We start from the raw sequence: 21,217 nt of genomic DNA on the forward strand, positions 1-21,217 counted from the left end.
CTCAGTGAACAAATAGTAAGAGTGGGCAGAAATGAGTCACGTGGTTGATTAATGACTAAGAACTTGGTAAATAGGACGCTTAAAATGGCGTCAAAACTAGCCGTTTTCGGCGCCCAATTTACCATCACCTAGCGTTGTGGTGTATTTAATAGAATTGTTATCTCCTGATTTACAGAACCGGAGCCCGAAAAAGTGCGTTCTGGCGGCGTATTAAAGAGTCGAAACCAAGTAAAACGCTTGGAAAAATGTGTTTTAAGGTTTCATATTCTCGGCATCAATCATATACTCACTCTTACTTCAGTCGTCAGTCCCATGTAGGGTGTTAAGAGTTTCATGAGGCGTAGTGGCTGGAGAAGCGTCTTGACACGGGGCCAGGATTTTCCCTTCGAAACATCATGTCAAATAACAACATGATCTATGGAAACTTTCCAATAATCAGGCTCCTCTTGAGTGGTCGGCAGAAACCACAATCGAACGGATCCATGCCAGGCTTCTATGGTCCGGTACAGCTATGCAATTTGAATGCTCGACAATAGAGCCAACATATGACACGGCTATAAGTGCATGGCCAAATGCGACGTGCCTCCTGTCCTCCAGTAAAGATAAAGTTAACCCGACTCTTTCAGATATAGGCATCAGTTTGAAAGCCAGCGGCACACCGAGGCGGTTTGCGCTGGCCCAGGCCGCGAGTACTGTGTAATTTTTGGAGTTTGTCACAAAACCTCTGACCTTAATCAACTTTCAGCGTGGGCCAAACTCCTTTCCAATGCCACTAGAACGATTGCTATAGCTTCTTCGCAACTAAAGGACTTCTGAAGCGCCATGTTGATACCCAGCATGTCTCGCCGGGCTCTTTATTTGTTCTGAATGTGGCCAACGGGTCTACCGTCGAGGCAACAGGACTGACCATATGGGAAATGTTCATGGCATATACACATCGCGAAGACGTTGAGCTTGCGGTGTATTTTAAGTTGGGTGTTTGGCGGAACCGTGTTCTTATGGAACCTGAGCCATGCTTAGCTTTTGTTGTACGATGGAAGGCGCCTCGTGTAGTACTTCTCACTTCTCACGCGTCGGGGATAGCACATTTGAACATGTTTTCTGTCTTCGATGAAATAATTTGCTGCAAGCTATACCTGATTCAAACCAAGGCTCACGAGAGGATTTTGGCTGGCAAGGCTACCCACTGGTAGTTGCCCTAGTCTTTTCTGGTCCCCACAGTGAATACTGCAAGGGCAAGTAACAAACATGCCGAGAATGGTGGAAGTTCTCCTAAAATAAGGGATTCTTTTGCAGCAAGTCAGATAATTGAAAAGAAATCTCGGCTCCGATCAGTCATGGCTCCGGCCCTCAGCTGAGCCGCGCATGCTTAACGCACTGCACGTACTTTTGTACTGCTTCCCCTTCCGGTCAACGCATACAGGCGAGCACCAATCATGATGGTCATCTTTTAGCTCGATAATCCGGAAATCAACCCCTATCTGGTTTATCTGGGGTAAGAACTGTTCGGCGCTCTGCCTCGTCATCCCGTTTCAGAATATCTCAGTCGGGACTAAAATGTAAGATGTTAAAGTATTTCAAATTGTCATTACTTAACTATGGCTGTGGGTCAGGCACCTGTAAGACTTAGGCGACGTCACCAACAGTTCACTCTTAATTGAGAGATCCCATTTGATGCAATACAACCCTAATCCCTGTCTCAACGATGCATGTTCTCGGCCTTATTCGGACAAGGCATTTTTGTTCCCCGGGTCTCTCTCGGCGAAGCAGGAGAGAAGCGCTACTGTACAGTACACTGCCTACAAGAGGAAGGTAGATTAGTGGGCTTTGTCGATCTCCGGTAAGGTTGACATTCCCGGCCCCCGGGGCCAGCCACCTTTGCCCTCCGGAGTGTACTTTGATCAGCAATTTTGATGGGTTTCTCGTAGTCGCTCATTCTAGTACGCACAGGAACGGCAGTTAGATCTATCCGTCCTTGTCCATGTCCATGGTCCTGGTACATAGTGGGGTATGCAGGGAAATTTATGATGTATATGATAGCACCCGGGTGCAAATGAGGGCCCAAAATGAATCAATGATGACATGCCGACCCTCCTTCTGCTTGCTTTTTCAGGTGTCTATCAGTCCGCTATATTGCCTGAAAATGACTATAAAATTCTGTATATATCGTCCAATAAGACTTTCTTTAATTCTGTAGGGGTCCCTTTTAGTCCACAATCAATGCGCCTAGTCGCAATTTCCGGTTACGAGTCTTGCATGAGCAGTAACCGGGAGGGGGGCCGTGCATGCAGTAGTTAATTTTTGCGGGACAATTTGTCCAAGGAGAAAGAAACATTGAACTGTCGGAAGCAGCGGGGTAGCACTAGAGCCAGAAGTAAGATTATATTGAGGAAAATCCCGTGCAGTTTCTAGAAGCCAAATCGAGGCTCCCAAATCCCAAGAACCATTGCATCGGGACACTGAGCTCTTATTTAAGTCGCTGGGGGGAAAGCTAGATGAGGTAAACTGGGGTGGACAGTGACTGACATCTGTTTTTCACCTGGATTTCACTCACCTCTGGTGTACGAATGGTACCAGGTGTGTACTTGGACTTTGTCAAGTCCTGAAGCCCGCCCTTTGCCCGCCGATCTTTGGGGCTTTTAATTCGTTCTCTGCAGTCCATCCCCTTAATCTTTCTAGACTCTAGGCCACTCTTGGGCCATCATAGTGGTCTACATTATGTCAGTCTATAAATACAGAGTGCCCTCGCCCCAAAAGGCTTTCCCCATACGATTATTCAACAACTAAACTAGCCATTTCTGTCTATCTTTCACAACATTCTTCTCACTAGGGGTGTCCAAGCTGTTTATCTTCATTATGGACCGCCCAACACCTAACAATAACTTGGAAGACACTCCGTGGCCAAACACAGGGTTGGAGAGCTGGAGAAGCGATGTGCTCAGGGAATCTGCATCTTTCTTCGTGACCCCATCCCCCGAGCCCTTGGCCGCCCCGAGAAGCATACCAGCTGTTGGAGGCCCCTCGTATAACTATCAAGTTCAGTATCCAGCTATTCCAGTTGCCCAACCTTTTGTTCCACCTCCTATCTCGGTTCCATCCGTCTACCTGAACCAGAACATCTTCCCTAAGCCCATCGACCAAGGTAACCCAAACCACGTCCCCACTCATAGCAACATTACAGCTTTTGCTCCAGAAAGTCCCTACCCCGATGGCTATCCAAGTCCTTGGTCTGAGTTCCCTCCATCCCCGTCGACGCCGAAAATTGGGGGCCCTCACAAAGATACGAGCCACACACCTATGGCAAAATATCTATGCCCGAATATGAGACCTACCAGCAAGAGGAGCTTGAGCTTAACGTCTGTCCATAGTGGAAGCACTGCTCTCTCTGCCACAAGCACCTGCGATCCCGACTATCTAAGCCCTCGGACCGACGTCACTCCATCGCCTTCGACGTCAAACCAAGATAATCCTCTGGACGAGGTTGACAAGGGGCCTAGCAGGGCTAAGAGACCCTGTCTTACTCGTGGGACATCCAAAAAGAAGTAAGACCCACCCTAGCCGGGCTCCACTGTATCTCAGTCATCACATTTTGACCATATCCATCCTATAGTGACGGCAATGTTGGCGGCACCTTCCAGTGTTGGTGGGTAGGTTGTACCTACGATCGACTCTTCTCACGCAAGGGAACCCTGATGCGGCATATTGAGACACAGCATGTGTCTCCGCGCGCTTATAAATGTCCATCGTGCCCTCACGCTGCCAGTCGGAAGGAGAATTTGAGAGCACACCGACAGTCGATTCACAAGGAAGATTTTTGAGATGAATACTACGTTAGATGTTGGCGTTGGGTTTGGGATGTGGGATATAAATGGCTTGCTTTACGATTTACGTTGTTCATGCTTCTATACTTCGGGATATGTGGAGTTCAGGTCCAGTTATATGTTTCATGCATTTTTCTCGATCGACACAAACAAGACGTCGCAATTTTTCAAAGGAGTGCTGTGGCTGTAGTTGGTTATCACCCTCATCGTATACCGCAACCTTATAGAACCAGTGCAATTCAATCATCGGGGTGGAATATGGCCGCCCCGCCGTTTTCCCACACACAATCCCCACAACAATATCCATATGAGGCATGTCAGCACTGAGAATATCTTGAGTTTCAATGAACCATATTATATATCCCACAGATCGGCAGGTTCTTCAACGATTTGATAGACAACGTGCAGCCTTTTGTTACATTGGCCAATCGCACGAATAGGCTTCCAACTGCAGTTCAGGTGAAAGACTGCTCTGGTTGGATTAAACTTCAATTTAGCATGTGTTGTCGATCACAGATCTGCTGCATACTTTAGGACCGGAGTTATTTTCCCAGGCCTACCACAAATACCCCGAACAGCGCCCCTTCTTTTGTCAACACACTCGGATACATACTCAAGAGAAATCTTCTTGCATCACAACATTTACCTCAATTTTCTACAAATGCAGTAAAAATTAAACATATTCCCAGCGTAGTTCAAGTTTCTTGGTCCGTCCCATATGGTCTATGAAGTTAGAAGGACCCCCCATACCCCGCTTGAATCGTCCCTCTTAGATCATCGTGTGTGTCAAGGCAAGAAACATACACTGAAATGATCAACCTGAAGACCTTGCCAGCGAAGGAACCCGGCACAAACACTGTTCCTCAGAGGCCGCAACAACTTGAGGCTTCTTTTGTCCCCGGCTTAGGGAGTCTGGTATCGGTGCGGTGAATCCAAATACTGACTTTGCCGTAGCAGCGTAAAACCAAGGCTCCTGTACCGCAGATCACACAGCTCCCGCTCTTGATAACCCTGTTGGAACTGTGGCTAAACGTGGCCTTTGTACTTCGAAGATAAATAGTCCTCCTGGTCTTAACGATGACCTGTCGGCCGTGGCGGATGGGACAAGTACCAATGGGATCTGGTGGATTCTGTTGAGGTCAACATATGAATGGGAGTTGTTTTTAACCCTCGGATACAGCCGAGAAAGGATATATGACGGTCAAATGGGGGATCTGTCTTTGAAATAAATTGTCTTGCAATCGCAGGAGAGCTGGTACATGAAAATTTGATCAGAAGCACTTAACCATTGCTCGGGACGCTAGAGAAGAACCCCATGGGGATACAATTGCCAGTATGAACTAACATGCAAAAGTGTGGCAAAGGTTGAAGGGTTGCATGGGATTACGGCCCGGGACCATGTCAAGAGGCCGAGACCGAGACCCCTGAGAACGCACTAGTCACCATATATCAAGCGTTTGAGGCGTGCGATCATAGATCCACCATAGCTACGAGTGGTGCAATCTACATTTCAGGGTCATACGGGTCGCAAAACATGTAGTTGCCAGAGCAAGAAAATACAATTCCTCTAAAACCAAGACGAACACAAAGATGCGGATCGATTGACCGGTTGAAATTGAAATGGTATGGAATTTGGTGCGTATTAGCGTCAGATACACAGTGGGAGAAAGTGACGCTGCGCGACCAGACACATCATGCTCGCCAATTTGTAGGAACAAGGAGAAATATCGAGACTAAGCTCTTCCCGGTGCCTCGGGGCCGACACAGCTATGAAAGTGTAAATTTTTTGATTCGTAGGGCATGGTGGCCCTGCCTTCTCCCACGAATAAAACGTTATCAACCCATCAACTCCATCACCTCAAATCAACATCGGCTCGTTCCGTCGACTTTTCCTTGCCTGACCGACCGTCTGCGCGTAAAGGGAATCGCCCACAAAAACAACACAAAGAAGCCGTTTAGATGTTGGAGGGGTAGAGCATAACGCGGACGGTAGCGCCGAAGGACTTGGGGGGGAGGTTGTTGCGGAACTTAGCGCGGACAACACCGGAGTTGCCTGTAACAAAGTTAGATATGCATTTTCGATGGATTTTGAGCAGCTCGTCGGTTGCAGACTGCGGCTTTTGAGACTGCTCGATCATTCACGTACCGTGCGGGCGGGTGACCTTGCCCCAGATCACCCGAATGTTGGAGCCGCGGACCTCACGCTTGGCCCGGTAGACGAAAGCGACCTTCTTGCCAAGGTAGAAGTTGGCGGACTTGGTGTCATCAACACCCTCGATCTTGACCAAGCTGTAAAACCATGTATCAGATTTCCATTCTTCCATTTCACATTTTTGGGCGCAGGGTGTAAGTACCTCGTGTTGGGGTTGAGAGCGTGCTTGGAACGCTGGTAGCTCAGGTGGCGACCCCTGCAAAAAAAATCGTATTAATGCTCTGTTCTGATCGGTGATGATTCGAGTTGGTTGCGATGGGTTTTTGGATCCTCCAAAATCGGTCCTCCATGTCTCCATTTTCGAACTGATGTCTCTCGTGTGCGATGATGGGAATTTGCGATAGTAACTTACTTGACGTAGACTAGAGGAGAAGAGAGTGTTAGCATATCAGGTCATTTGTGTCATCGCACACAGGGTCTTCGTGCGCCATCGCGAATTCGAGACCGCCATAACGACGATCCAGTATTCGAAGGGATTCACTCACGGCGGTGTCCTTGTTCCGAAGGCATTGTGTCGGCTTTTTTCTGGGAGCGGGCAAGGAAAGAAAGTCGAAGGAATGACCCGCAAGATCGTTTGTCGTGTTGTCGTCGGATCGAGATAGTCTAGCGATAGAGCGCACAACCAATGTGCGCCGTGTATCAGGTGACAGGGCTTAGGGCTAAGCGAGCCCCTCGGCTCTGGGTTGTTCCTGCCCGCCACACCGCCCTGTGTTTTTCTGTCAGATTAGGTCAGGTCATTAGGTCAGCAGCCCTGGAGATTAACGTGATAACGTATTGCCCGAGCGACCGAATTGACCGAGCGGCCCCACCAAAAAGCCATCTCAAAAATTAACATCTCTTGTTTACCACAATGATAATGCCCCCCCAACGGTCTGATCGAAGGAGAAAATTATTAGAACAGGAGGGTCGTCTTTTATTAGCTATAAAAGCTATAAAAGATGGTAAATATCCCTCTGCTGCAGCTGCTGCGCGGTCTTTTGATTTACCAGTCTCAACTTTGAAGGCCCGCCTTAAGGGGCGTGAAGCTGCTTCTGAAAAACGACACAATCGCTTTATTTTCTCTGAGGTTGAAGAGCAATCGATTGAAAAATGGCTCTTGGATATGGATACGAGGGGTGCTGCTCTTACATTGCCTATGTTGAGAGATATGGCCAATTTACTCCGTCATGCCCAAAAAGCAATCCCCTCTACTGTTGGTAGAGATTGGGCATCTCACTTTGTCAAACGACATCCAAATTTGTCCACACGATTATCTCGAAAATACGACTATCAAAGGGCTCTTTCAGAGGACCCTCGAATTATCAAACCATGGTTTGATTTGGTCCAAAATACCATTGAAAAATGGGGTATCACTTCGGATGATATTTTCAACTTTGATGAGTCTGGTTTTGCCATGGGAGTTGGTACCACACAAAGGATTATTACCTCAGCTGAGTACCATGGGAAAAGAACCCTCTTACAAGCTGGGAATCGCGAGTGGGTGACTTCAATTGAGTGCATTAGAGCTGATGGAAGTGTTCATCCTCCACTCTTCGTTTTCAAGGGGAAACTTTTTCCTGAACATCTACGCATCCCCCTTGATTCAAATCAACCTGGATCTCGATTGACTGTGAGCAAAAATGGCTGGACTACAAATGAAATTGGTTTATGGTGGTTGAAATCTCAGTTTATTCCAAATATTGGGAAAAGAGTTGGAAAATACTGCCTCTTAGTCCTTGATGGTCATGGGAGTCATTTAACTCCTGAATTCGATCGAATTTGTGAAGAAAATGATATTATTGCTATCTGTATGCCTTCTCATGCCTCGCATCTTTTACAACCTTTGGATGTGGGTTGTTTTTCGGTTTTGAAGAGGCTTTATGGAGGAGCGGTTTCAACCATGATGCGGAATGGAGTCAATTCTATTGATAAGGAAGATTTCCTTGAATTGATTGCAGATGCAAGAAAGGGAGCTTTTAAGACCTCTACTATCCAGAATAGCTTTTTAGCTACTGGATTAGCACCATTCAATGCTAGTAGAGTCTTGGAAAAGCTTAATGTATGCCTGGATGAACTTCCTCCTCTTGATATTCTTCCTAAGCGACCACTATCTTCTGGCAGTGATAGTGATCCAAATACTCTCTGGACTCTCTCAAAGTTCTCAAAATCGCAATCTCGGATCAAAAAAGGTCTGGAATCCTCTTCGTCCATCCTTTCTTCACCAACCAAACGGGAGATTGAGAGGACCTATGAAATGACCATAAAAGTGGTCCATCATCATATTTTTCTTCAGAATCGCTGCGACCAATTGGAGGCTTCAAATAAGAAACAGATCAAAAAACGAGCCATCAAACATAAGTTCACTAGCCAGAGGGGTATTTTCGGGAGTCGGGAGGATGGTCAGGATGATGTAGTTGTTGAGGATGATGGTATCAGTGAAGATATATCTTTGCAAGAGTTGCCTGAAGAACCACCTGCAGAACCTGCTTTACCGTCTATGCCTACGGTTAGGCGGCAGGTCACCTGCTCTGGATGTGGGATTAAAGGTCATACCTATGTTAAATGCCCTACACGTATTAAATAGCAAAATTTGAGTCAATTTTGTGGCATTAGTCGTGGTTAAAAATTGAAGGTTTTTTGATTTTTGGTAGGGCCGCTCGGTCAATTCGGTCGCTCGGGCAATACGTTATCACGTTAGTTAGGTCAGCTTAGATAAGAATACTTTGATAAGCAGGCTTTCCGGAACTCTTGTTTCTCCGTTCCGACTATCCCACCTCGGGGAACAGTAGTCCGAACCGGTTTGCCCGCAGTCTCAGCTGACAAACCTCAGCATGACGACAACTCTTCATTCAACAATGTTATACACGGTCTTTGGGTCTTTTGAATTGGGGGAAGTGAAATTAATTGTGCTGGAATAGAGTTCAAATTGAACATATTGCTCTGACAATACAGTAGCTTGACAATGCACCACTCGCCCGCGATATCTACACCTGCACATCTACATACATCAGACCGAGACCACTTATTGGGAAATCTAGAAAATCCCCTGCCCCACCATGTTGGGATTACACTCAAGATGTAATCCCAGATTCGGGGAAATTCCTAAGCGGTCGCTTTTCTCACTCACCGAACCGGACTAGGACATATACCGAGGGGCAGGTCACACTCAACGGTTAATATGCTCCGGATTCGGACGTATAGATTGAAAGCCTCACACCTCAACCGGACTTAACAGTCGGGAAAATAGAATCCGTCTGGTATGAGAGATGACAAATGCGCCGATCGCTCCCCACGATTTCGGTCACCGGTATTCCGTAGAGCTCTCTTATCACGTTGCGTGCTCGGTATTTGAGTGTTTCTTGATACATAGGCTCAGTGGAGATGTCACACTTCAAGGTGGCTTGCCTATCATGCAGTAGCTCCACTTCATACACCCCTTGTACGTAGATGTACGTAGTTGACCGCAAAGCTGTTCAATACGCTCCGCTCCACCCTCGAATTCAGCCTGTTCGGACAATGTGATCCGCGCCTAGTGAGTTGACTTACCAGATGACCACCCTGGAGTTGAGGACTTGAGGAACTGTCTGAATAATTTGAATTGGTCCGGCATAAGCAACGTCACGTTGCACACCCTCGAGGTGAGGTAGGCCGAGTCTAAAGTAAGCTACGCGGGGTCAGTGGTATTTAGATAGACCGGGTAAGATCCCGTGGGATCTTAAAGTGGCCCTCCTAGACCAGAGTGGCAATGGGTCATCCTGAAGACCGGAGTTAAGCAACAGAAAGGCATATAAGTCGGCAGACCGGCAATTTCCTTGAGAGGGTCAGGCCAGGAGTAGGGCCGAGACTAAATAGTTTAAAGACCAAAAAAAGCAAAGGATCAGTCATAGGCTATCGTCATAGAGAAAAAGGGCAGTAATTACCCTGAAGTCATAAAACACATAAAATACCCCCCCCCCCCAAGCCCCACCAGCCGAAGCTGTGAGAGACCGTAGAAAAAGTACTCCGCCGGATTCTGTCTTCCTCTTCCTTTCCTTTTCATCTTTCCCATCAATTTTTCATTCCTATAGCGATTTCAATATGTCTGGCATGGTCGCCCAAGCCGATGATCGCCAGAGTGCTGGGTGAGTTGTTCCCCCTCCTGTCTCTGACATCACTCCCCCCTCCGGAAGCCCACCGGATACCTCATCTCAAACACCTGGTCCATTGCACTTGTGAGAGGACACTTTGCCTCCATCTTGAATTTCTCCGATTTCTGCCCTGGGTACTTTCGCAAGCATTGTCTACTCCGAGAGCTCCCTGCTGAGCCCCTCTACTGCCGCCGTGCACCGCAAATTCTTCCTCGGTCGATTCGACGCAACACCGCTAACAATGGATATCGCATTAAGCACCATCGAACTCAAAGATGATACCATCATTGTCGTACTAGGCGCGTCTGGTGATCTGGCGAAGAAGAAGACCGTTCGTACCCCTCCCCCGAGGATATGACGAGCATTGGCTAACTTCGTTCCAGTTCCCTGCACTCTTCGGCCTTGTATGTGATGTTTCTACTGATCAAAATAGTTCCAGTCGACTGACGCTACGAAATAGTTCCGCAACAAATTCCTTCCTAAGGACATTAAGATCGTCGGATATGCGCGGACGAAGATGGAGCACGATGAATACCTCAAGCGCGTTCGCTCTTACATCAAGGTTCCCACCAAGGAGATCGAAGAGCAATTAGACCAATTCTGCAAGCTTTGCACCTACGTTTCCGGCCAATACGACCAGGATGACTCCTTTATCAACCTGAACAAGCACCTCGAAGAGATCGAGAAGGGCCGCCAAGGAAAGGAGTCCAACCGTGTCTTCTATATGGCTCTTCCTCCCAGTGTCTTCATTACTGTTTCTGAGCAGCTCAAGCGCAACTGCTACCCCAAGAGCGGTCTTGCCCGTATTATTGTCCGTCACCCAGGTGCTTTTTGTTGGATCACATATTGATACGATTGTTCTACAGGTCGAGAAGCCCTTCGGTAAGGACCTTCAGAGCTCACGCGACCTCCAGAAGGCCCTGGACCCCAACTGGAAGGAGGAGGAGATCTTCCGTATCGATCACTACCTCGGTAAGGAGATGGTTAAGAACATCCTGATCCTGCGATTCGGCAACGAGTTCTTCAACGCTACATGGAACCGCCACCACATCGACAACGTTCAGGTATGTTGATGGGTATGTCGGTCTTGATTTCGACTTCTGACCTCGACTACAGATCACATTCAAGGAGCCTTTCGGCACTGAGGGCCGTGGCGGTTACTTCGATGAGTTCGGTATTATCCGTGATGTCATGCAGAACCGTAAGTTCCAATTCGCATTAATGAAACAGGGTGAAACAGGGCCACGCTAAACAGTTTTTAGATCTTTTGCAGGTCCTCACATTGCTCGCTATGGAGCGCCCCATCTCCTTCTCTTCCGAGGACATCCGTGACGAGAAGGTCCGTGTTCTCCGCGCTATGGATGCCATCGAGCCCAAGAACGTCATCATTGGCCAGTACGGCCGCTCCCTCGACGGCAGCAAGCCCGGTTACCTCGAGGACGACACCGTCCCCAAGGACTCGCGCTGCCCCACCTTCTGCGCGCTGGTCGCATATATTAAGAACGAGCGTTGGGACGGTGTTCCATTCATCCTCAAGGCCGGAAAGGGTAAGAACTGATTCCTCTGGATATTTGGAATAATAGCTAACACTCAGCAGCCCTGAACGAGCAGAAGACCGAAGTGCGCATCCAGTTCAAGGATGTCACCTCCGGTATCTTCAAGGACATTCCCCGTAACGAGCTTGTCATCCGTGTCCAGCCTAATGAGTCCGTCTACATTAAGATGAACTCCAAGCTCCCCGGTCTGTCCATGCAGACGGTGGTTACCGAGCTGGACTTGACCTACCGCCGCCGCTTCTCCGACCTCAAGATCCCCGAGGCCTACGAGTCCCTGATCTTGGACGCCTTCAAGGGCGACCACTCCAACTTCGTCCGTGATGACGAGTTGGATGCCAGCTGGCGCATGTTCACTCCCCTCCTCCACTACCTGGATGACAACAAGGAAATCATCCCCATGGAATACCCCTACGGTACGCATCTCTCCTTTGACCTGTCCTGGCAAATAACTAATTGATATGTAGGCTCCCGCGGTCCTGCCGTCCTCGATGACTTCACTGCCTCGTACGGCTACAAGTTCAGCGACGCCGCTGGCTACCAGTGGCCTGTTACGAACTCTGCCCCCAACCGGTTGTAGATCAGTGGGGTATAAGCTGTTTACGACGATTATGGGAAGCGGATTTGGGATATGAAGGAATTAAAATCTCTTTTTTCTCCTGTTGGGTCGGCCGGCCCTAACAGGTGGCGCTTCACACTGTGATACTTAAATTCGGTTTACAGATCCAATTTACATTGGATGCGACGCACGCAATGAAAGAACTTACGCTTGTTATATGCTCTCTTCATACTTCGATACTTAGACTGTATCCCTTTTAGTCCCACGTTCATCCCGTGTGTTTCTATAATTGGCATCCAGGGACCAAGATTATGTCATCCGATCTCATCTCAGCCAATGAAGTGACAACTGACATGTTCATGTACAGCTCTGCAAACAGACAATAGCCAGCTCCAGACAATAGAGCTGAAGCAAGTGCCCTAATGTAAATCAACAGAAACAAATGTAGACCCTGAAACAGATCGGCAGATGCCCGTGGGGTTAAAATAAATTAATAATAAATCGATAAGGGCCCGCTCAGGCCATGCCGATTTTCTCTCCTTCTTTCTCTTCTCAGCTTGACAGCTACAGGCAGCAGTCCAGCCTCCCTCCTATCGTCAACTCGCCCATAGCCAACAACACAACTTCCGCTACCGCCACCTCCAATCCAAATTCCAGTGGACACGCGCCAATTGCTGTCATTAGCCCCCCACGAACAAGCCCCATCCTCACGCGACACACCCCAGACGCCAAAACGAACGCCACACCATATCCTACACCACGGAAGACCCGGTCCATACCTCAGTCTCTGAATTCAATTCCGAATAGCGCCTATCCAGCCGACGACATCACTGGCGACATTCTCGTTTGCGCTCGCATCCGCATACGAATCCGCATACGGACACTGTTTCCTCGGATACCTAGGTAGAGGTGGAGGACGCTGAGCGCATGCCAACCCGTGGATAATCAGAATGCCGCAGACTGCGAGGTGGGCGGGGACGCCCTCTATTAAGGGACGGTCTGAGGCGACCCGGATGGCTTTGTTGACGTTTAGTTTGGTTGGGTTGCAGTGCGTATCTTTCTTCCCATCCCCCGCCCCCGTGGACTGCTAGGGTCTTGCGTTATGCTAGTTCACAGGTCCTGGAGGATAATTGATTGGGAAGAATGGTTTTGCTGACTGTTGTGTTTGGAATAGGTTTACTTGGGGTACTGAGATGACTTGTAAGATCCACCATACCTTATTTGAGGTTGATCCTGTGGATTGTCACTTTTCGCTAACTCGTTTGTCTGAGTAGATTGTACACCTTATCTTCTACAGCTTGGTTTGACCAAGTCTAAGACTTCGTTGGTGTGGATTGCTGGCCCTCTATCTGGGTTGATCATCCAGCCTCTTATTGGTGTTATTGCCGATCGGTCGCGGTCGAAATGGGGTCGTCGGAGACCTTTCATGGTCTTTGGATCTTTTGTTGTGGCTTTTTGTCTGTTCATCTTGGGATGGACGGCGGAGATCGTTGGGTTGTTTGTTAAGGATCCTGAGAAGGTACATTTCCATACCGTCTCCACTGGATGAAGTATGTTTTAGAAGCTAACATGTGTTTCATTAGGCTAAGAATGGCACAATTGCCTTGGCCATCATCAGTATCTATGCGGTGGATTTCTCCATCAATGTTGGTAAGTGGCAGACTTCATTTGTCAAATTATGTACAATAGCTTACAATTGTATAGTTCAGGCGTGTTGTCGCAGTTTGATTGTGGATACGCTACCGATTCCATTGCAGCAAGCTGGATCCGCATGGGGTATGGTCTTTCCCCATATGTCTCAGTCTAAAACACTGACAGTTATATTAGCCGGCAGAATGTGCGCCATTGGCCAACTCTTTGCTTATGTGGTCGGCTCCATTGATACTGTCAGTATCTTTGGCAGTCTCCTTGGAGATACGCAATTTAAGCAGATGACCGTCATCGCTGCTTTGTCCTTGGTGGGCGCCGTCGCTGTCACTTCTTATTCGGTGAAAGAGCGTGTTCTCATCTCAGCAAGGTGGGTTTGCTCGAAAATTTCAAATTGCCTCAACTAACTGGACATAATAGGGATGGTGATGGAAAGGCTGGTGCTTTCCAGGTCCTTTCCCAGTTGTTCAAGACGACCTTCGAACTGCCGCCTCGTATTCAAGCAATTTGCTGGGCTCAATTCTGGGCTTGGATCGGTATGAAACTCTTGTGCTACGTGAGAATCACATTCTAACATTATTAAGGCTGGTTCCCCTTCCTTTTCTACAGCACGACCTGGGTTGGCGAGACTTACTTCCGCTATGAAGTCCCTAAAGACGACATGGCCAAGGCAACCGATATGCTCGGCGAAGTCGGCCGTGTAGGCAGTCTGTCATTGACCGTCTTTTCATCCATCACCTTCTTAAGCTCCGTTCTTCTACCATTCTGTATCCAGCCGCCTGACACTAAGCGGACGCGATTCACCCCACGACCTCCTCCGGGCATTGCAGCTGCTCTAAAAGCTATGACTGCATTCCGACCCGATCTCCAAACAGCCTGGTTAATCTCACAGATCATGTTTGCTGCAACAATGATCTTCGCTCCCCTGGCCCATTCCCGAGCCTTCGCAACCTCCCTGGTAGCAGTGTGTGGTATCCCTTGGGCGATTAGTGGCTGGGCTCCCTTCGCCTTCATGGGCGTAGAAATAAACAAACTAACCATGGGTGCTGCAGCCGCAATGCCCAGCTCGCACTCTGGCGTGACAATGATCACATCGGCCAGTCTACGCGCCAACTCATCGGCCGACACGGAGCTGGATGTGCTCAGACTCAACCACCGCGATTCATTCGACAGTGACACCGACGAGGAGGACCCATCATCCAACACTCCCTCAACAGGCGAACTGGCCGGTATCTATCTAGGCGTTCTCAACGTGTACACAACCCTCCCCCAATTCGTCGGCACGATGATCAGTTGGATCGTCTTCAGCATCCTCGAACCTGGCCCCGGGGCTGCAACAGACAACACCTCTGATACACAGTGGATGAACCTGGACAAAGACAGGCCCAACGCCATCGCCATCTGTCTCTTCATCGGCGCGATCAGCGCGCTGGTAGCTGCCGAGGCGACCCGACGACTGCGGTACATACTATGATGTGAGCCAGCAAATCAAAGGTGGCATTTCTTCCCACCCCCTCCAAAATTACGATCCGTTGCGACGATAGCCATTGGTTTTTGATCGATACCCGATGCATTTGCATACGAGTCTATCCCGACTGCGGGTTGGAATGCTCGTTTGTGTACTTTTATCTAGATGTACAGTGGATTGAGTTTCTGACCTTTTGACATGACCAGTTTCCCAAATGACTTTTCTGTTCTGGCAAGTTTTATGCCTGACATCTGCACATACACTGATGATATACATTACAATTTAATTATTAATGACTGAAGATTCGAAATATTCAATTTGCAAGGTCCCCTCGGAGACTTTCATGTCTAGTTCTAGTATGACATCATCTTATAGTTGAGTCGGAGGAACATTCGAGTAAGCTACACAGAGCCTAGCCCACCGCATTTCTGTAGAGGTAGAGAGATGTCCTCTATACATCTTTCAATTGGCTCGAGTCTGCATGGTTCACTTAGCGGTGGGGCAGTGACGATATAGTGATATATGGTCGCCCCCAGACTCCCCGCAAGCGGGCAATCCAAAACCCATAAAGTTCTTAGCTACTCCGTATTGCCTTCTAAATCCTATTTCTTCTCTCAAACAGATATACTAGTCACAATCTTCAGCTCCCATCCAAGTTCATCCCCAGAACATCCACCAAAATGACCCCCAAAGTCCTCGTCGTCCTCACGTCCCACGGCAAGATCGACGCCACTGGTAACCCAACCGGCTGGTTCTTGGTATGTAACCACTAAACACTACATAGCTATACACACAGTGTATCAAAAAAGAAGAAAACTAACACAAATACGAGCCCGAATTCGCCCACCCCCACGAAGTCCTCAAAAACAAAGTCTCCCTAACAATCGCCTCGCCAAAAGGCGGCGAAGCACCCCTAGACCCAGCCTCGGTAAAGATGTTTGAATCAGACGAGCTATCGCAAAAATTCCTAAAAGAACAAAAAGCTCTCTGGCAGAACACACACAAGCTGGAAGATATGATCCCGCGCGTCGGCGAGTTCGATGCTATTTTCTATGTTGGTGGTCATGGACGTATGTATTCAACACCATCCCCCCCCCCCCACACATCAAAAAAAGGAAAGAGAAAAGAAATGGATATACTAACGACGACATCAAATCAATAGCAATGTTCGACCTGACAACCTCCAAGACTTCCCTCAGTCTAATCCAGTCCTTCGCTGCCGCAAACAAACCCGTCGCAGCAGTCTGCCACGCACCCTGCGTCCTGCTTAACGCAACGGCACCCTCGGGTGAGCGTCTCATCTCTGGCGTGACGGTTACTGGATTCTCGAATGATGAGGAGGATGCTGTGGCGTTGTCGTCTGTTATGCCGTTTATGTTGGAGACGGAGCTTGGGAAGGTCTCTGGTGGGAAATATGTCAAGGCTGCTGAGCCTTGGGGGGAGAAGGTCGTTGTTGGGAAGGCTGCTGGGACGGGCAGTGTGTTGATCACTGGTCAGAATCCTGCTTCGGCTGGGAAGGTTGGGGAGGAGATTTTGAAGGCTTTGGGACTTTAGGGTAATCTTGAATATGTATGTTCTTGATTGAGTTAGCTACTTTTGACTACTCAACTTGACTTGACTTAGGGTTAGGATTGGGTTATAAAGTAACATTACGCCAAATATGACTTGTTTATGAATTATCCTAGTATTATTATCCAGGCTTTTGATTGTATCCCTCCAAGTAGGATACAATCCAAATTAAAGGTGTTGTGTGTGCCAGATTTCAATCCGAAAAAAAAAAAGAAATTAGAAAATAAACCAAAGACAAAAACAGAAACGATTCATATTGGTAGCAACTAGCAACCTGAACCCCATAGTAACATGGTAGTATGAACAAAGCAAAAGGGGAATAGAACAAAGTGACAGACAGTAATAACCAAATAAGAAAACAAAAATTCGGTAGGTTGGGAGGGGAAATCAATCGAGATCAAAATCAAGTTCAAGGATCAAGTTTCAAGGTAGGGTGAGAAAGGGGGATATCTGACCAGATTAGGGCTGGAGAAGATTTGAAGAGAAAGGAAAAGTGTAGAAGGACAACTGTCACAACCAAATAGTATCCGTTAATCGTTTAGCGAGATTCGTTAGTCTGCCCATTGCTGTAAATGGGTCTTGCGGTCGTTTAGCAGACTAGGGTCGAAAAGCACAGACGACCAAGATGGCCTGGTTGGGAGAAGGGTATATGCTGGAAGGGGGGCTGATAAGACGGGTTTGTCTTGTCGGTGGGATTGCAGTGACTGGAGGTAACATAGGTTGGTACAAGTAGCGTCTAAGAGCGCTGCTGCTCGACCTCCATGTTGCCTCCGGTCAACTCAGCCACACGGGCCTTGATGCGGGCGACACGGGACTCGATGGCTAGATAGAATGGTTAGTATTGCGCGCTTAATTGACAGAAGTACTGGATACTCACTCTCTTCTCCGCTAGTATCTCCCTCGTCAGTACGCTCTGACTGACTAGTCCGGGTCGTAGTCTCAGTCTGCTGTTCTTGCTCCTGCTCCTGCTCTTCCTGAGCAGCGGCAGCCCGCTGGGCAGCAGCCTCACGGATCGACCTCCACCGGTCCTGTTCGGGGTGAGCGGCTTCAGACGAAGTACTAGTCTCAGGTCTGGTGGTGTGGCCATTGGACGGGGCCTGGGGGAGCTCGGTCTTCTCTTCTGCGTGGGTGGGATGCTCATGCGACACAGGTGACTGCGGGACAAAGGCAGGCTGGTCAAGAAGAGGGCCCTGGTCGAACTTGGAGAACTCTTGGTCGGCGGCAGCGCGTTCGTGGGTGCCAACGCGAGACAGGGCATCGTATTCGACAGCACGTCTGGTCTTTGGCGGCGCACCGTTCCCATCCTGGGAGATGGAAGGTCGGGTAGGGGTCGGCGGCTCAACCACAGATTCCGCCTTAGCTTCCTCGACATGATGGGGAGTTGAGGGCTTGGACTCAGCCGCTACGGGCTCGACCACGACGGCAGCTTCCTTTGGGAGGGGCTTCTTCACCACAGGTGTTTCCTGGGCTGCCTTGGTCTTGGCTTCGAGGGCTGCACGGGCTGCTGCCACGGCTGAGGTCGCACCAGTGTCCTTCATAGGAGGTTGGTCGGCCTTTTTCTTGGCAGTGAACATGCTCTTGAAGCCAGAGTTGCCGGTCTTCTTCTTTATCTTCTTGCTTGAATCCTCTGATGACTCCTTGGCTTCGACGGGCTTTTCAGCGACAGCGGGCGTTGCGTTAGCCGTTTCCTCTTCGGGGCTGGTGACCTTGACAGTCTTCTTGGCTGGCTCAGGGGATGGAGGAAGAGGGGTGGCAACAGGTGCAGCTGTGTCTTTGGGAGGTGGTGCTGGTGCATCCTTGGTAGTGCTCTCTACAGGAGCAAGAGTGCTAGGCTTCTCAACGGGAGCTTCAGGGGTAGCAGGCTCAGTGGGAGGGTCAATTTCATCCTGGGCGCCGGTACCAGCGTGGGTGTTACTGAGGTATGCCGCTCTGAAGGCACCCTTATCGTAGTTGGTAGTCCACTTCATGGCCTGGGAAGCCTCGTTCATAATGCCCGGCTGGAGCGTCATGACCGAGTTAGTCTTAGTTGAATAACGATTGTTAACGGCGTTGGCAGGGTTCTGGTTCGCCTCTGCCTCCTGTTCACGGTGCTTTTTTTGAAGAGCGGCCGCAGCTGCTTGAATGCGCTTGTGCTGATCAGGACCAATGCTGGTCTTGCTCTGAGGGGCTTGGTTGTTAGATCGCTTGTAAGAGTCCTCAATGGAAGAGACCTTCTTGGCAGATGACTTGCGTCGGTTGAGCTTTCCCTTGCGGCTGCCGAAGCTGAAGAATCGCTTCTTTTCGACAATCTGCGCACCAGCTTCAGGCTCGGGGGCAGCGCCCTTCACCTGCTCCTCGAGGATCAACCATTTGGTGTTGCGGATGACGGTCTCGAGAAGGGCACATCGGCCGAATACTGCCTTACGGGCCGAGGGCTCATCGCCAGACAGACTGCTGATCCACACCCACCAGAAAGAGTCGTCCAGATCCAGGGTATTGATACTGGCCAATTCAGCGGGCTCAAGATCGGGCTCAATGTCCAAGCTGCGCTTGTGGGATTGAGAGCTCTGGCCACGAACAGCAGCAATTGGAGGCAGCTGCTTATCAGGAGGCAAGAGCAGGGGGGCCACATTGTTCTTGAGGTTGCCGTTCTCATCCGCAAATCCAGAGGACATAAAGTCGGCCCACGAAGGAGTGGTAGGACGGCCAAGATCACCTGCTCCAGACTTAGGAACGGTGTTCATTGAGGTAGCTGCACTCTTGGCAGTAGCGGGTGCGCGGTTCTCCTTAGTTTCCTCCTCGTCTCCGTCAGACTCGATCGATCCACCAAATCCAATATCCTCGAAACGAGACCAGGATGCGTCGCGCAGACTGGTCGACTGCTTGGAGCTGGAGACACTGGATTCGTTCGCAGACGAGATACACTTCAGAACACGGAGACACTCGTCGGTCAATGCGCGGATAGGGTCCTCGTAGTTTGCGAATTCCTGCAGGTGCCAGTCATCGTCGCGGTATTCAAAGTTCTTTGCGCGTCGCAGCAGAGAGAATGGTGTCGGGGAAACATTCTCGACAATCATCACCACCTTTGTGGTTGTGACCTGCAACAAGGTAGGTGTCTCTGGGGGGTATTCGGTAGCTTCGACGAGGGATTGGAGAGAGATAGGGAGCGAAGAGATGCCGGTCACGCCGCGAGGCACATCCGGGGAGAGCGAACGAAGGTAGGCGAAGAATAGGTGACTTGTAGCATCAGCAGCCCTGAAGATATGAATATTAGTATATCCTCTAGAATCATCTGTAGGAGTCCATACGCGGCCCAGTTCTTGTAAGCAGCTTCGAATCCATTGCCCGTGTCGACATGCTCGAACGCCCACCATCCAGCGTAACGAGACAGCTTGCGACCTCCCAAGCCATTGGACTTTCCGTGAGCAGCAATGGCAGCTAAAAGATCGAAGAAGTCGAAGATGATCTTGGTGCGCGCATCCGAGTCGACACTGATGGGGATGAAAGTCGAGAAAGCATCGCGGGCCATATCCGAATCTGATCGCATCAGCTCAGCTCCTCCCCGCATTTCAATCGCACTCACCTTGTTCGCCAACCTTGAAGAGTTCATATGCCTCCCAAGTGACAACTCCGCCGGGAAGCCTGCTCCAGCACCATTTCATCACACTGCACAGAACCTATCCACATTGTTAGTGGTTGTTGGCATTCCCTTGGCTTGTAATCCTCACCATGGGCTCCGTGAGCCGAAGCTCCTGTGCCAAGTCATCGCCGCTAACAGGCGAACCCTTCTCGAACGACTGGTTGAAGTAATTGCGAATGAACGTGCGAGCCGCACTCGGATCGGAGCTGGGACGGAATGGCAGGAGAAGGAACGGGGTGTCGAGGGCTGCAACAAATTATCAGCAATCCGAAGAATATGTACGTGTGGCAGCTAGCATTCCACGCGGTCAAGATATAAATTCACCCACCTCGAGCCTTTAGTTCATGCACGCAACCTCGTACGAGGTCTTGCACTTCCTCCGGCGCGACATCTGTCCGCTGCCACGCATCGGTCCATTTGGGCTTTGCAGGGCCCAAATCTACAGCTGCGGTGGGCTTTGCCTGTTTCTTCGTCGCATTGGAGTCCTTGCTTCGGAAGACTCGCGAGAAGAACGACATATTGAGGGCGTCGACTTCGGCGTGTCAATAAACGTGGGGGAGACGTGAGTTCCGCTTTTTTTTTTTTTTTTTTGCTTCTGCGCAGACAAAAAAAAATTAGTGGACGCTTCAATTGTGCGAAGATGCAGACCGACACGTAATTGAA

At 49.3% G+C, this 21,217-nt stretch overlaps 6 protein-coding genes across 6 annotated transcripts; 4 read left to right on the top strand and 2 right to left on the bottom strand.

The window, feature by feature from the left end:
• Positions 1 to 2,856: 2,856 nt before the first annotated feature.
• N7508_005272 (uncharacterized protein) lies at positions 2,857 to 3,818 on the top strand (the record flags this gene model as incomplete). The annotated part of the gene is made up of 2 exons (XM_058463338.1): positions 2,857 to 3,542; positions 3,611 to 3,818. 2 exons carry the CDS (start codon positions 2,857 to 2,859, stop codon positions 3,816 to 3,818), a joined length of 894 nt encoding a protein of 297 aa, XP_058319816.1.
• A 1,958-nt stretch (positions 3,819 to 5,776) lies between these two features.
• Positions 5,777 to 6,543, bottom strand: N7508_005273 (60S ribosomal protein eL33; the record flags this gene model as incomplete). The annotated part of the gene is made up of 5 exons (XM_058463339.1): positions 5,777 to 5,874; positions 5,968 to 6,110; positions 6,176 to 6,229; positions 6,386 to 6,395; positions 6,519 to 6,543. The coding sequence occupies 5 exons, from the start codon at positions 6,541 to 6,543 to the stop codon at positions 5,777 to 5,779; spliced, it is 330 nt and encodes a 109-aa protein (XP_058319817.1).
• A 3,546-nt stretch (positions 6,544 to 10,089) lies between these two features.
• On the top strand, positions 10,090 to 12,272 carry N7508_005274 (glucose-6-phosphate dehydrogenase; the record flags this gene model as incomplete). Its single annotated transcript, XM_058463340.1, has 9 exons — positions 10,090 to 10,133; positions 10,398 to 10,470; positions 10,523 to 10,543; positions 10,600 to 10,950; positions 11,006 to 11,203; positions 11,256 to 11,340; positions 11,402 to 11,686; positions 11,737 to 12,108; positions 12,160 to 12,272. 9 exons carry the CDS (start codon positions 10,090 to 10,092, stop codon positions 12,270 to 12,272), a joined length of 1,542 nt encoding a protein of 513 aa, XP_058319818.1.
• A 929-nt stretch (positions 12,273 to 13,201) lies between these two features.
• On the top strand, positions 13,202 to 15,372 carry N7508_005275 (putative sucrose transporter; the record flags this gene model as incomplete). The annotated part of the gene is made up of 7 exons (XM_058463341.1): positions 13,202 to 13,303; positions 13,549 to 13,770; positions 13,835 to 13,901; positions 13,956 to 14,027; positions 14,070 to 14,268; positions 14,319 to 14,434; positions 14,483 to 15,372. 7 exons carry the CDS (start codon positions 13,202 to 13,204, stop codon positions 15,370 to 15,372), a joined length of 1,668 nt encoding a protein of 555 aa, XP_058319819.1.
• Positions 15,373 to 16,046: 674 nt separating this feature from the next.
• Positions 16,047 to 16,920, top strand: N7508_005276 (ThiJ/PfpI family protein; the record flags this gene model as incomplete). The annotated part of the gene is made up of 3 exons (XM_058463342.1): positions 16,047 to 16,124; positions 16,199 to 16,436; positions 16,529 to 16,920. The coding sequence occupies 3 exons, from the start codon at positions 16,047 to 16,049 to the stop codon at positions 16,918 to 16,920; spliced, it is 708 nt and encodes a 235-aa protein (XP_058319820.1).
• Positions 16,921 to 17,671: 751 nt separating this feature from the next.
• Positions 17,672 to 21,072, bottom strand: N7508_005277 (DUF1708 domain-containing protein; the record flags this gene model as incomplete). Its single annotated transcript, XM_058463343.1, has 6 exons — positions 17,672 to 17,757; positions 17,813 to 20,169; positions 20,223 to 20,451; positions 20,498 to 20,591; positions 20,643 to 20,800; positions 20,883 to 21,072. The coding sequence occupies 6 exons, from the start codon at positions 21,070 to 21,072 to the stop codon at positions 17,672 to 17,674; spliced, it is 3,114 nt and encodes a 1,037-aa protein (XP_058319821.1).
• Between the last annotated feature and the right edge of the window lie 145 nt (positions 21,073 to 21,217).

The sequence above is a fragment of the Penicillium antarcticum genome (genome assembly GCF_028974205.1).
Source record: "Penicillium antarcticum strain IBT 31339 chromosome Unknown utg000005l_segment0_segment0, whole genome shotgun sequence".
NCBI classification, from domain to species: Eukaryota; Fungi; Ascomycota; class Eurotiomycetes; order Eurotiales; family Aspergillaceae; genus Penicillium; species Penicillium antarcticum.